The following is a 15,020-nucleotide window of genomic DNA, read 5'->3' on the forward strand; positions in this document are numbered from 1 at the left end:
ACTTATCATCCACAGTCCACGTGTATAATTCACAGTTCATGCACAGTTCGCACATGTAATTCCAGATGGTAGATATATATAAGTCCTTGGAGAAGCTATACTCCCACCAACTTGATCTCCACAAGTTTGCTTCTCACAACTTAAGTCAGAAAGTGATGAGTTTCTACTAGTCTGAGGATGAGCTGCCTCATCATACACGTGGTTTGCCCTAGTCACCCTTTGATCTCGACCGAGTCAGGGAAGTTAACAGGTACTAAAAATCTTCGACCCACGGCCGTGTTTAGGCCAGGGTGTCGCGTGTCAAAGGTCAGATTTATGGCCCCGCCTTCACCATCCTTCAGGTTATCAACAGGAGCGGTGTAACTTGACCAGTGCACTGTTGGTGTCTGTACAAACTTCACTAAACTCATCCATCTCTTGCTGTCCTCGACGGGAACTTTTCTGTTGTTTACCTTCTACTTGTTTCATTCGCGGGCCAGGGAAAATTTCCTGGCGGGCCGGATCTGGCCCGCGGCCGGGTGTTTGACACCCCTGTTGTAGACCCACCGTTGGTGGTCATCTATGTTCTGTCTAATGTTAGTAACATGGTCGCAAGAGACATTTCTTCTTCTCCTCCTCCTCCTCCTCCCTCCTCCTCCTCCTCCTCCTCCTCATCATAAGACAAATGTCTGCTCTGAACCCGACCTGCTCTTCTGGTACCAGCTCCTCAGCCATATGGGTGAGCCGGTGCTGGTCACGTTCAACATGACCTTTCTCTGAGGACTGATCAGGCTCATTGTTCTGTAAGTTCTGACATAGCTTGCTCTCGACCTTCATTGGAATGACAAGTGATGGTGTCCAATTTCGGGGCCATGTTTTCTCTTACAATCAGCAAAATCAGGCTCAGCTCATAATCATCTCTATCTTTGTATTTTTTCATTCTTCTCGAATTTCCAATCACGAGTGTGTATACATGGTTTGCCAGCTTTCCTTTCTTCCCAAACCTGTCCAAGCTCCTCCTGATGTTAATATTATTGTGATTTTATAGTTTCCATTTTAGCGAACCTTCTGATGTCCTTATTTTACTTGTTCACGGTCATGAAACTATATTGAAAATCTTCGCCAGTCAGATTTCCCCCAAAATTAAAGATGGATTGACTCAAACGAAACCAAACTATAATATGCATTCAGGTGGAAAATGTCGAATATCGAAATGTAATTCTTTCTTTCTCGCACGAGCACCACAGCTTGGGCAATGAGCAGTGCCAACTCGTTGTCGACCCCTGGTTTGCTCATTTCTGCATGAGTGATTATCGTCTCTTTTATCGCCAGGCATATTTAGCTTCCATACAGAGTTGCTTGTCTCAACTTGTCTGTTTTCTCCAGAACCATACCTGTCATTGGACAGTTGTTGGCTCTGTTTCTCATGTATCTTTGTCTCTTGATGTGTTTTCAAGAGATGGTTAAATTGTAGCTAAGGGCGTGGCTAATAGAAGATCGAAGAGAAACATTTTTTCCCGCAACTTTTATATTTTAATGACATAGTCTTTGCTACTGGATGGTCGCAGGGAGTGATCCAAGCAAGACTTGAACTGGCCTTGCTCTTCCCTGAAGTTGATGTACATAATAATGTACATAATACCTCCACCCCATAACGACAAACAGTCCACGTGCATTGCTTACTCCCATCTTCAGTCTATCGCTCGGACCAGCCCCTTGATAAACAAATGAATCAGGAGACTAGGGTTTGTGAGTGAGCGGCACTACTTAATCTGTCAGAAGGTCTTCTCGGTGAGGCGAGGGCGAGTTGGACTGTCCATCCATTTTTGTGAAGTATAACAGTCCACGTACTCTGGCAGACTGAAAACCTTTATTTATCTCCTCCCTTTTCCTCATTTCTCGAAAGCAAATAGCTTAGCTGAGTTGTGAAAACACTGGCGTTCAGGACCTCGACGGTTCGATACTTGTGTGCCGCAGCGAACTTCCCTCAAGTAACTAACCTGTCGGCAATAGGAACTCCATAGTGGGTTTAGGAAGGTAAAGTAGTGAGGAAGAGGAAAAAAGACAATCCCTTTATCTCTCATTTATGAGTACTCCATTACACAATAATGACTAGAAGAGTTTTAGAACCGAAATTAGATTGACCTTTTAAAAATATTTATCGGATATCATGTGAACTAACTGATGGGTAAGTTACTAGCTGATCTAGTCTTCAGTTTTCATGGGTTAAGGTGCTCGCAGTTAAACAGGTCTTCAATTCCTTCGAGAAGAAAGTTACTTAGTTGATCAGAAGAACAAAAAAAGAAAAACAAAACCTAAGAGCAGAACCAGGAATACAAATATAGAAACAAGAACAACATTTCGAGAAAGGGATAAAGCAAAAATAAAAATAATATTAAGAAAATATTTTGCGTCCATCCTAATGCCTCTCTTGAAAAAAAAACAACAGAAATATGAATGTTCATTTCGTTTACGTAAACACATAAAACAATCAGGCTGTGCCTGTGGAGACACTTTTCCAGATAGAACTTGTGGAAGGGTGGGAGTTTCATCTCGAGTGCAGAGCTCAGAGGGAGGACAGAGGGAGGGGACAGAAGTGGACGTGTTAGGAGGCTGATGACCTGGCAGACGACCCCATTTCACACGCAAGAAGTCTCCAACCTATCGACCCAAAGCGGAAGTCCTCACTGGAGGAGTGTTACTCGGCACAGATCTTTGTGTCTCGCCCTCTTGTAGCTTCCTAATCTCTGCGCTAATATCTCTGGGAAGGTTCTTCCAGAGCGGGATTATTTCTTTGATGCCAGAAAAATCTCATTTAGGAAGATTGCATGTTAGCGCTGGACCTATTGTCCTTCTGAACATCGCGTATGGCAACCGGCAACTTCCTCATGGACAGCTCCTTCTGAGGTTTTGCTCGTTCTTACCCACTCAAACGTGTGTCTTAAGGGAATGTTCCCCTCTGAACTTTATGTGAAGGTTTTTGTATACGATACGATACCTGTAGATACAAATTAGTAGATTAAACGAAAGCAAATTTAGGGGTCGGAAGACCACCAACCAGGGAAGAGAAAATAAAACTAAGGTTAGTGTAAAGTCCGTAGTTTGAAATATTTAGGACTGTTCACCAGAAGAGTTAATGCCATCTGAGAAGTCTGAAAGAGAGGGAACGAGAGAGAGTTAGAAAGACAGAGAGAGAGAGAAAAACAGGAAGAAGGATATAAAAAAGAAAGGAAAAAAAACACAAAAAACAAACAAACAAAAAGAAGAAAGAACGAAAATGGAAAAAAAAACACAAATAAACAAAAAGGATCAAAAATGTGATAGAAAAAAGTCCCCCTAGGCTTGGTTAGAAAATGGACCCGATGTTTCTCCTCTAGAGCTACTCCTTGCTTAATAAACCAATAGGTGGCCTAAAAAAAAACCTCTACGTCTAATGAAACATCGCTATCGTTATCTAAATCTTTATCACCGCCATCACACTCATGGTTGCACGCACGTCTCGCTGCAAACACAAGTAATGCGAGTTCTCGATGCAAACAAGCAGGTGCAGAAGATGCAGAACAGACCCCGAGAGACCCAAGATGGTGAACGGCCACGTGTACAGAATCCACCAGCATGTGCATCTCTCACATTGCTCAAGGGCTGATAATTTTTTATATTTTGTTTTTATTTGATGTGGGAAAAGTTTAGAGAAGTCAACACATGCTCATACAAGAAGACCTGCAATAAACTACTAATTACAACAAATTGCTTTTCAAGAAGAAGTAAGAAATAATTGTGTGGAATGGGAAAAGCTTCCCCGAAGTTTGCTGCTTGAAGTTATTACATTCAGATCCACACACACATATATGACCTATGACCCGCCATACCTATAACCAATCTGTTATTCCGCCATTGTAATAAACACAGACGTCCTGTTGACCAACGAGAAAAATAATTCAAGAAATATACATTTTGTAACCTGAAATACACTCTGTAGTGAGCTTCTCCTCTCCCTCCTTGTGAAATGGGATTTTTTTTTTCTTTCCTGAGAAAACAACAGAAGAAACTGGATCTCAGCTGCAGCAGCCAGTGGCTGAGTTTCAGAACAGAATCTGCAGGAAGTCAGCGCTGACAGAAAAGTTAATCAAAGTTTTGTGATGGAACAACGATAACAGTGGTAACACGACTGTGTTGAGCCTGCTGGGGGGCAGGCTGTCGAGGGGAGGGAATCGGAGGGTGGGGAGGGAGTGGAGGTAGACGCCCGCCTGTTTACTAAGCGTTTTAACGGATTAGTGCCATTACTCTGATGAGCCCAGCGCGTCAGCAAACGGCGTCAGTCGGGAGACGGCTCACGTGACCCACGCGGCACGTTTGAGCCTGCCAAGCCTTCCTTGCTAACCACATCCCCCACCTCTCCTCCTCTTTGTGCCTACGTCAACAGGCGCACGTGGAAATTGCACGCCCCGTGTTGAGCTCACGCGAGGAGCTCTCCTCGCTCTTGATAAACCGACTGTGGATATGACGTCAGCTAGTGATGGTAGCGGATGTTTCCTCTCTTCTACTTTTTAACTTTTTTTCACTGTTCGATGGCTGTTGATGTTGATTTTTGTATTTTGAGCTGTGTGCCAGTTACGTGTAGTCCATGACGGGTTGCCAATGACGTCTTGCCATGGGTTGCCAATGACGTCTTGCTCATGACGGGTTGCCAATGACGTGTTGCCCATGTCTAGCCAGTGGTGTTTGCGATGTGAAAACGTAATCACTTAGTAATCTCTCTATTCTGTACTACCCTCAGTCTCTCCAAAAAGTTAAAGGTGAACTTGACTGTTAAATGAGACTGCTTTTATTGCAATTAAAAAAATGTGTCTCTCTTTCATCATGCATTAGACTAACACAGTGATCATTGACACTTGCAATAGTCAAAGTCGAGAGTTTATAACATCTTTTTTTCAGGGTAATTTCCTTACACACGTCCCAGCCGACGACCGCAGCGGAAATCGCCATTATAATAACTCCCGAGGGCAAAATGGGAATGGGAATTTGTCGATAAAGGGATTTAATTGCAACAGTCTTTAAACCTAATGCACTGCCCGATATAACGTAGGGTAAGTTGAACTTTCCTAACCCTTCTGTAGTTGATACCTACTTCTGTATGAACGTGGCTGAAGTGAAAGCAGGACCTTGATTGTAAGTCACGAAAGAAAACCATGCAACGATGTAATTATGGTCTTGTTGCATATTTACATCGAATGACGATAAACATTACCTTTTCCTCCTGACCCTAAAACTCTTCCCGCGTGCTTTTCCGAAAAGACTGAAGAGACACGTTCCCAGCAGCCTCTGCGATTTGTCTGCGTTCGGCCATCAAAGGGGACTTTTCTTATCCTCAAGATAAAGCAACGAAAAAAGCGGCAGGTAGTGGTGTGGCGGGGGGCTGGGAGGATGGAATACCGACCTCGCAGACAGATCTTAACTTGTGGAAAGAGAGATGGTTGTCACCGACACTTTGTGGAGGCGTTATTCAGGTCCCAGCCTGCAGCCAAATGAGGCAGTTCGTGCCTATTGTTGCACCCAAGCGATTCAGTTACCCAGGGTCTCTAAAGATGTGAAATTGGCGGGTATTCCTGGCATGTTTCAAAAACACCGACCCCGGAGATCAAATAGTGAATCACAAGGGTTATTCAGTAGAAACTTTATCGTGTCCATTTACACAAACTGTTGGCCAGGAATGGCGGAATCGTCGAGGAAAAAAACATCATGCCTTTGTTGTCTGAAATTGATGAAAAGATTCTGTTTGGGGATCTTTAATTTGGTTTCAGGTAACCGACTGAACTGCAGTGTTCTGAAATCTTTCTTTCTTTTTAAAAAAATCGTTAAAGCATCGAAAAACTTTTGGTTTCTGAAAAACATTGCCCTTGATCTCCTTATTGTTATCTTCTGAGGAATAAAAGAACGAAGAAACTTTTTTTTCTGGTGCTGCTACTACTTGTTACTCCGAGAAACTAGTTTTCACTGTCTTATCTTCAAGGCCTTGTTCTACTCGTCTCTCTTTTCCTTTGCCACCTTTGGACTCAGACGAAGACTATTAAAAGAGAAGCAGTGGGTTTTGTCCGCAGGTTTCGCAGACTGAATGATTTATTTCAAGTAGCGCCTGGGGACACGCAGTCGGAGGAATGGGAGGATCCACCGCAAACAGAGTCTGAAAAGCGCCGCCTATGTGAAGGTCACACCGGAAAAGACTAGACGACTGGCAGTAAACACCAAGGCACAAGAGCACGTCAAGGGCGGTCACCCTACCGCAGTTGTCGGCCGTCACCGGATCGTTTAAAGTAAACGTGCAGCCGCTTCACAACCGTTGGGATTTGATGACGCGCTTCCGAGTTCATTTGTCGCTCAATTGAGGGGAAACTACTCGGCTTTGAGGGCGAACGGAAATCCGCCGTTTGAAAAGGGAAGTGAAAATGATGAATGTCCCAAGCGGTGAATTATCTACCTTTGCACAGGCTGAACTTTGAAATTTATACGAAAACTATCAAGAACGCACGCACGCATGGACACACAAAATAATAAACTTTTTTATGAGAATATTACAAATTAGTTGAGTATGGTTGGCCGACAGGATTATCGTCTTCCGCTGGAAGCACATTATTTGTAATATGATAGCAATATGTGTTTGCGAGCGCTTTTGTGAAGATTCGTTGACAGTTATGATAGCTTGTTCCCCGTTGGCGAACATATGTGTGTGTGTGAGCGTGCCTCATACCTGAGAGAAGAGAGCGAGAAATAGATGAGAGAAAGAAGTGAGGAAGGACAGAAAGAAGGAGAGAGAGGGAGCTAGGTCCCAAACATCATCTCGCCCAGAATGTCCGAGGACGTGGCCAGTGTTGTCTCAGGCCGGTTTTTCAATTTACGCAATCAAACTGACTGTCCGCGCCCTTGTCCTGTTTACATCTGCTGGCCGCCGTTGGTGTGATTGGCTGTCTGTTGACTCCCCGAATCGAATTCCTTTGATTACACGTTCATTGAAAATCCCGTCAGGAACTATTTTCTGATGAAAAAAGCAGCTTGCGCTTCTCTCCTCAGACGCATTCGGAGACTCACTCCAGCACGCATGCGCGCTCTCAACCCTCCGCTTGGCCTGGCTGCTACCTTCTCTCCTTCTGCACTTGTGCGAGGAGCTGGCGGTTGTGACGAAACGCCAATGTTTACTCACAGATGTCATCCTTTGTTTGTAGATCGTATCAGCACGAAAGTTTGTTCCCTGGGTCTGGAGCATCAGCCAAATCTCCCAGAAAAAAATCACTTATTTCTATTTTCCACCAAAACTGAATTGTTTTCATGATTTTTTGTGCTGGAAGAAAGAGTTTCTATGCTTAACTCGTTCCCCGTAGTCCTATTAGCAATGTAAGAGAAAGAAAGGGAGTACTGAGGGAGTAAGAGACTGTAGAGGAGGAAAGCGAGAGAGAGAGAAAAAGAAACTGAGGGTGTAAGAGACTGAAGGAGGACAACGAGAGAGACAAGATACAGGAGATAAGCAGGAAGAAGGGCAGTATATGATGAAGGAGTGAAAGATTAAAGGTCTGGCTGGCTGCCACGGTATGGCTGTCAGTCTAGCAGGATCGACGATGAGAAAAAAACCTGAACGCAGGGTCGAAGTAAAACGAATAAGAAATCTGTGTTACCAAGGAGACTGAATGCATTCGAATGGTTACAAAAGTGATGCTAAGCCAGGAAACAAGTATTTTATTTTGACAAGGGAAGTGCTTCCTTTCTTGTAGAACACACTTGCATTTTTGGTCACAACAAGACTGGGATATACATTTTGGTCAAAAATAAAATAAGTTGCCTATGAGTACTCGCCACCTGTGCGGACTTAACGACCTTCATACCTGAGCCAGTTAGCAGATAGTATTGCGATCCTCCCATTCATACATCATCAATTAAACAATATCCCTTCACAAGAAGCTCTTCTTTCATTGTCTTCATTTTTATTTCATCAAGTAAAGCTGCACTAGTATAGCTACTTCAGAGAAAAATAACAGCAACAGAAAAAGAACAAAGCATGGGTAGGTGTTTGCAATCACATGAGTTACGATACAAGACTCGCGAAAAATAAGATTTATTTGAGACAGCACGCCAAAAGAAAGACATCCCCAAAACAATATCATTAGCAGCAAAATAAATAGGATTTTAATTTGTTAAAAGTACAGGAGCATTGTGTCTCAGCGCCTTCTTCGTCCTTGTGTGTATGAGAGAGAAAAAGAATTTCGAAAGGGAAGGAAAAACTGTTACCATTCATCCATCCGTCCATCTGCACAACTTTTCCGATATCCACTCTGCAAATACTTTCCAGAGTTCGCACCCCCTTACTTTAGAGATCTCAGTTGTAATTATCTTCAAGCGCCGAGCAGATAAGAAATAAGAGGCGACGATGATACACAAAGCTGGGGTGAGGACAACGCACTTTGTCGTCAGATAATGAGTAGTTTTCCTGACACCGGCATTAGTGGGGGAGAGAACTCTCTGGTTAGGAAGTTCAAGGCCTGGACGATGGCTAGACAATAGCCTAATAATGCTGTCAGTCGTGGTTGTCCCGACGCCGAGTAAAGATTTTTTTCTTGCGGTCCAGAAACAAAGGATGTGAGAGACCTTCGTGTACTTGAGAAAAATGCGCAGCTGCGGTCTGTGAATGCGAAGTAGATAAGAATATTGTAAATATGAACATATCAAACAACATATTGTAATACAAATTTTTTTTTTTTTGCGGTCTGGACAAGATGTCCAGTAACAAAGGATGTGAGAGACCTTTTATACTAAAATAATTTGTTGAAACTGCGTACAAAATCACGGTCAGTAGTTAATGGATCTGGAATATAAACAAACAATGAAATAAACACTTGAAAATGCATGTCCACACGCATCTCAATCACTTTAATGTCTGATTACACTTTTTTCTTAACACACCCGCCAGGTGATGATAAACACAGAGAAATTTCTGGAAAACACACCAGATTACTTCTCCATGGATGCTGGTCTGATGTACACGCGCCACTGCCAGACATTTTTTTCTTTGTCTGAGAATCCTGTCAGTCGTTCCGAACGGCAATCTGACAAGTGCAGAAACTGAAGTGCAGTCAAAAGAGTCCTCAACCGCTAAAAATAAATGAAATCATCCGGGCACAAGAATTATTAGCCAAACCTTGCTTTTCTGTATTTCTTCTGGATATCGCCAGCGGTGTAGCGGTGTTCCGCACTTGTTGTATAGTGTCTGGGACTCCAGCCTTTTCCCCGGCTTGCCTTTGTGGGGAGGCTGGAACGAGGAAGGAGTGTGTATACAAACCTTCTTGTATACGGGGGCTGAGAGCGGGGCATCCATTAGTCTGGGCTCCAAGGCTGGACGAAAGAATGCTTTCTTTGATGTCTGACAGCGCCTTGTGTCTGTCGTCGCAAGTGGTCGGATTCGTCCCAAATGGCTGCTATCTATCTATCTATCTATCTATCTATCTATCTATCTATCTATCTATCCTCTTTGTTTGTTTTTGCCCGTCTGTATGTCTGACTGTCTAATCGTCTGCTTACATATCGTTTGTTTGTCCTTCGGCTCCATGGACTGACATTGCATGCGAACTCAAACACGTTTTGTCCTGTCTGCACCAACACAAACAGCATTTCCAGAATATCTTTTGGGACGGAATTTGCGAGATAAATGTCTGGAGATAGCTCAACACGCGGTAAAATAGATACCTCATTACACCTGTTATCAACTTTTCCTTAAATTTCATTATCTTGGGTCTTTGGCTTGTGTCCATTGCTGGATGGATGTTTGGAGTGCAGCAGAGTCGACCAACGAACACATGCAACCAAACATGAAGTCACAGCATGATGGATAAATGCATATTCTGAGTGTGTGATGATCATTGCCAAAATCAAATAATGACCTAGGTGGTAAGTAGTACCTAGGACGGGCATACATTGTCCGTATTGCTTTCTCTCTGCCTTTGTATCTTTCTGTCTCTCTCTCTACATATATACTTTCTTAAAGAAGCCTTATCCCCAAGAGAAGCCATAATCCATCTAAAGAAAATAATCAAGTTTATTCCTTTTATGAGTTCTCTAGGGACTTCTTCATTTCGTCAAGACTTGTTTTTGTGAATGTGAATAATACCCTTATTGGTTCACCTTTCTTAGCAACAGTCTTTTTTCACCTCCACTACCCTTGGGCAGCATCTTGTTCCCATATAATTAGCACCTGCAGCCTCATTAGCAGCTACGAACAGAGATAACAGCCATCAAGTGAGCGGCGAGTCCAGAGGGACATCGCCAGGAGAAGCGATTTGTGTAAAGCAAACGACATTTTTAACAAAAATTTTAACAGAGCACCTGAGCTGCCCGTTGCCCCAAACCTCGCTTGTTTCTTCTCTAAATTTGGGAGCATGTGAGGAATGTTTACACTGCCGCCACCTGTAACATATCAGGGCCAAGAGACATGCTTATTTGCCTCCAACAGATCCGTCAACGTCTGATGCCAAGGCTGCTGTACCTGAAGACTGAAGAAACTTTTCTTTCATCAAACCTCAGTGTGTGGATTAGCTTTCTTAATTATGTATCATTTATGACTTCCCTTGTTTTGCTTGTTTATTTGTATAGTTCCATGGTTTGCTTCAAACAGCTGGTGATGGTAAACTGATGTTGTTACCAGGATTCATAATGGCCTACAGCTAAAAAAATAATCAAAGACTGCATCGTCTGTCTTTCTAAACATTTTTTTTTTTGTCTCAGTGCTTGCTACACTTGCCTTTTCTCCTCACATTTGTTACAGAATTGATATCAAAGCAATTTCTGATTAATACTTAAAACTTTTTTTTTGAAACATTGACGCATCATGAGTGCATTGTGGGATGGGTGCTTGATTTCTTGTGATATTACTTGGGCGTTCTCAAAGGAAAGGTTGCTGTAAAAATTATTGTAAGAATACATTTATCTTATCTTCAAAGCAGAATCATCCTCACTGAAGCAGCAGAAAAAAAAAACCAGGGAGAGATTCTATTATCTCTACTGCCTCCTGCACCCAGAATACGTTTGGCATCAACCATCACCCATCAATACTGAGAAGCAATCTTTATCAAATTTAGAATATTTTGTACGTTGGCTCCATCTCTCTTTCTCTTCTCATATGTCCATCCAGAACTTTCTGTTTATATTCATGTCATAAATTCTTTTAGCTCTTCTTCCCTCTTGTATCTTTCTAATTTGCGATTCGTTTTTCTAAGAAGAAGGTCTGTTTTTCATCAATTTTCTTATATCACGATTGATTAAATCTCAGCTTTGCGGTAAAGGAAGGATGGTGATATTAGGAATATGCAGGCGAAGAGGAAGTCAACCTCTCTCCCATCCTTGTCAAGATTTAATAAGCAAAATAAGTAATTACCGCTCGTCAAAGAAAGTCGCACAGCACGACAGAGCCGACAAGTCTGTGTGCCCCTCCATTTCGCTTTGTATTAGCCGTCGACATCATTTGACCGGAAGTGGGCAAACAGCCCCTCGACAGGTTTTAAAAGGGGCTGCCATTCATCCAGTCCTTCAATACCTCAATATGCAAATACACTGAGCCTCGAGGGTGGTAATGCCCCATTTCTTCCACCACGAGCTAGGATAATGAGGATAGTGTGTTGTGTGTGTGCGCGCGCTGTAGCTGCAACTTTCGGTTGAAAAAATTGCAAAAATATATAAACAAACAAAGATGCAAACGAGCACTCGAACAAACAAACAAATAAACATCATTACATTGTCATTCTGTGGGAGAAGGAGTGAGCAAAAAAGCATTCCTCTGTGGGCGATTAATTGCTTCGCATTCATCCTCCGTTTGCTGCCATCATTTCCTTCTCTCCTCTCGCCTTTCAGATTCTTTGTATTAGCCAGACGGTCTCTCCGGTCAAGAGTCCTCCGTGCAGTGCTGTTCGCGAGCAGAGGCGAGGGGCAAACTTCTTATCCACATAATTGGAGAAAGCTTAGCTGTGTGCCAATAGCTTTCCTATTATGCCCTGTAACATCACTCCTTCGGGCGAAAGTCGTTCTGCTACGACAATATCCTGGGCGAATCACCTGGGATCTGGGTCCAGACCTTCCCTTCAGGAATCATTGGCATGCCTATCTTTGACAAAAGTGCCTAAAAGAGACTGTGAGGTGAGAGAGAGAGAGAATGAGAAAAAGGTGGACAGTACAACAGAATTAAATTCACCAGCACACAAACCCACACACACACACGCACTCGTACACACACCTGCAACAAATAGCATTCAACATTCAGCCAACCTCATCACATTGTCTCGCGTGGGAGTGGAGGACACCAGACAGGTTGCATGCATAATAAAGCTCACAGCATCAGCATCCACTCATTATTCCAAAGATCGTATTTACGCCTCCCTCTCATCGCTATTACAGTCCATACAGCTACTCAAGTTCTCTGCTGCTATCCTCTCTACATTCATATTCATTTCTCCTGAAACATTTTGAGAGACGATTGCACAGATGAGAGCAAGTTCACGTTTAAAAAAAATCAAGCATCGAAAAGAAACAAAAATTTCCTGACCAGTCAACTTATAGTCACCAGAAAATGTATCAAACACGATGTCGACCTGTAAATCAGAACAACTCAATATTAAGAAAACAAAACAGAATAAAAACTAACCAAAAACTGAGTCTTATCGGTACAGACCACAGCAAAATTCAGGGATGAGGAGCGACTCCATCCTTTCATATTGCTTTATCCACAGAGCTGAACTAATCGAGAGCCAGAGATCAATCAAACCCTCAATAAATTAGTTTGTGAACAGGAAAAAAAACAAGGTTAGAGTTATTCACCCATGCCAAACTAGCTTCATGTCTCGAGGTTTGCTGATTCTCGTAAAAATATATCAGACTGATGTTACACCCAGACTTCATCTGTGTGAGATCACGAACTTGTATCTGTCGTCGGCTCGTGCACATCAAAAAAAAAAAAAAAGCACAGCAGACGTGGTGGGAACGTCTGGAACGTTCCAGTCAAAAGAAGACCTCTTCAGGTCAGAGACGCAGAACTATCATCGCAATGATTTGTCAGGAAGATGGACGCTCCTCACGAGGAAAACAGTTTCTGTGGGAAACTTTGGATGTAGTGGTTGCTTGTCTGGATGAGGATGAGCCGCAAGCGGACCGTGGATAGAATAGTAACAAAAGTAGCTTGAAGTGTCGACTTATTTAGTTGCTTTCTTTCAATCTAAAAGTCTTCATCATCCTGATTGGTGTTTCATTAATCGCAGGTTTTGAGACTTTGAATCATTTCCAAAGATAGGACAGAATAGTTTAGCAGGGCGTTTGTAAGCGTGTCTCATACACAGGCCCAAGCTTTCATTTCAGGTTCATGAATACCAATATGCAATCTGCCTCTCATTCGCAAGTATTTATGGATCCTCTGCTTCTTAGGTTTCTTTCTTTAACATGTTAATAACACTTTTTTTCTTTCTCTCTCTCTCCACACACAATAAAATTATCCATCGACGGACACTCCCTAAATCCACTTCTGATCATTCAAGCAAGCATGAGCGATCTATCGATACAGAAATAGTGACTTACGTCCTTTCATTAAAAGATAAGTAGACCCATAAAGGATTATTCTCATTGGGGAACCACTCCTGCCTTTATCATTTGTTTAGTATACCGTCGCAAAAATGTTCTACCGATATTGGTCTAGCATTCCACAGGTCACTTGGAGGCTCTGTCCAAACGATGCCATCTATTTTAGACTTTTACCTTTTTCCAAAAATGCCTGCAAGTCAGATTTGAAGAGTAGACCATCTGTCTTGTCCTATCGCACGCGGGACGCCATCATGGACATGCGGCCGAGCGTTCCCGAGGCTGGTGAAGATGTTTTGACCATCACACAGTGGACGGCCCGCTGGACGTGTCCTGCTCATGAACCGTGTCCCCTGTGGTCTGGGGATTACATTCCAGGCATACCCACATTTAGTTGGTGCCAAACACTTTCAAAGCCAGCTCATTAAAAGGTGTCTGAGCTATCATCTCGGGGGATGGTAGCTCAGTGACTTTGTGGGAATTGTTTATTCCAGTGATAGCTTTTTCAAGGATGGATTAATTTGAACTGTTTATTGTCAGTCCTCTTTTTTTGTCTGTATGTACGGAAAATACAAAATGATCTTAAAATAAATTTGAAGTTGATATTTTTCTTTTCTGCAGCCTCTGGTAGAGGACTCGTACCTGTCGGCTAACTCTGACGCTTATTCTCAGGGTGTGACCCTGGCTCTTCTGATTGGCCGGTACAATATGCCGCAGACCTACATCCTGATTCAAGACATTTTTCTGGCAGATGGATTTCTTCCGGGATTTAGGTGAGCGAAATGTAACACCTTATCCTCCGGCAATTCTAATGTCTAGGTGTTTGCTAAATCACATGTTTCCAGCATTTCATCCATGTTGTGTTATTTGCATAAGGACGATAACAGCCTCTTGAATGTTACATCCCATAAAATTACACTAAAAGGGTAGAACAATTAGTCCCTACTAAAACGCATCTTAAAACTTTATATAATAAGTTCTTCAAAATAGTTCCTTTTTGACCTTCATTGTCTCCAAAATTGAATTCGTTTTTTTCAGTTTCATATCGCGAACTAGATTATCTTTAATAAATTATTTTTTAGATTATTTTCTGATTAAAAAAAAACAACCTTTCTCTAGAAATAAAAAGAAACGATACTGGGGCTGTCATTAACTGGTGACATCCCTTGAGACACATAGCTGATTTTCTAGCTGTGAATACAAAAATAGAAGCAAACATCCTTCCCCAAAAAGTGAGGCAAATAGGGTGTGTTACATGATGAGAGTGCAAGCTGCAGGCAGTCCTGAGGTGCACGGTTTCGTGCTTTTGGGAGCGGCAGTGAGGTCATTCTTGACAGTGTTTAACAAACGAAATACATCCAAACTCGCTCAAAGAGAGATGGTAAAAATTAAAAAAAATTTTTTAGACGTTTTAACTTAGTGAATGGAGTCTGTAGACGTGGTCATAA

The 15,020-nt window shown here is 42.5% G+C and overlaps 1 protein-coding gene across 1 annotated transcript in view; it reads left to right on the forward strand.

Moving 5' to 3' along the window:
- The window catches only part of LOC112574055, a 51,685-nt gene that overhangs the window by 35,475 nt on the left and 1,190 nt on the right, over window positions 1–15,020 (forward strand). Inside the window, exon 2 of the mRNA XM_025254867.1 lies at window positions 14,194–14,345. Within this exon, the coding sequence (XP_025110652.1) occupies window positions 14,194–14,345 (152 nt within the window). The remainder of the gene's footprint in view (window positions 1–14,193; window positions 14,346–15,020) is intronic.

This window comes from Pomacea canaliculata, linkage group LG10 (assembly GCF_003073045.1).
Source record: "Pomacea canaliculata isolate SZHN2017 linkage group LG10, ASM307304v1, whole genome shotgun sequence".
Classification (NCBI taxonomy): domain Eukaryota; kingdom Metazoa; phylum Mollusca; class Gastropoda; order Architaenioglossa; family Ampullariidae; genus Pomacea; species Pomacea canaliculata.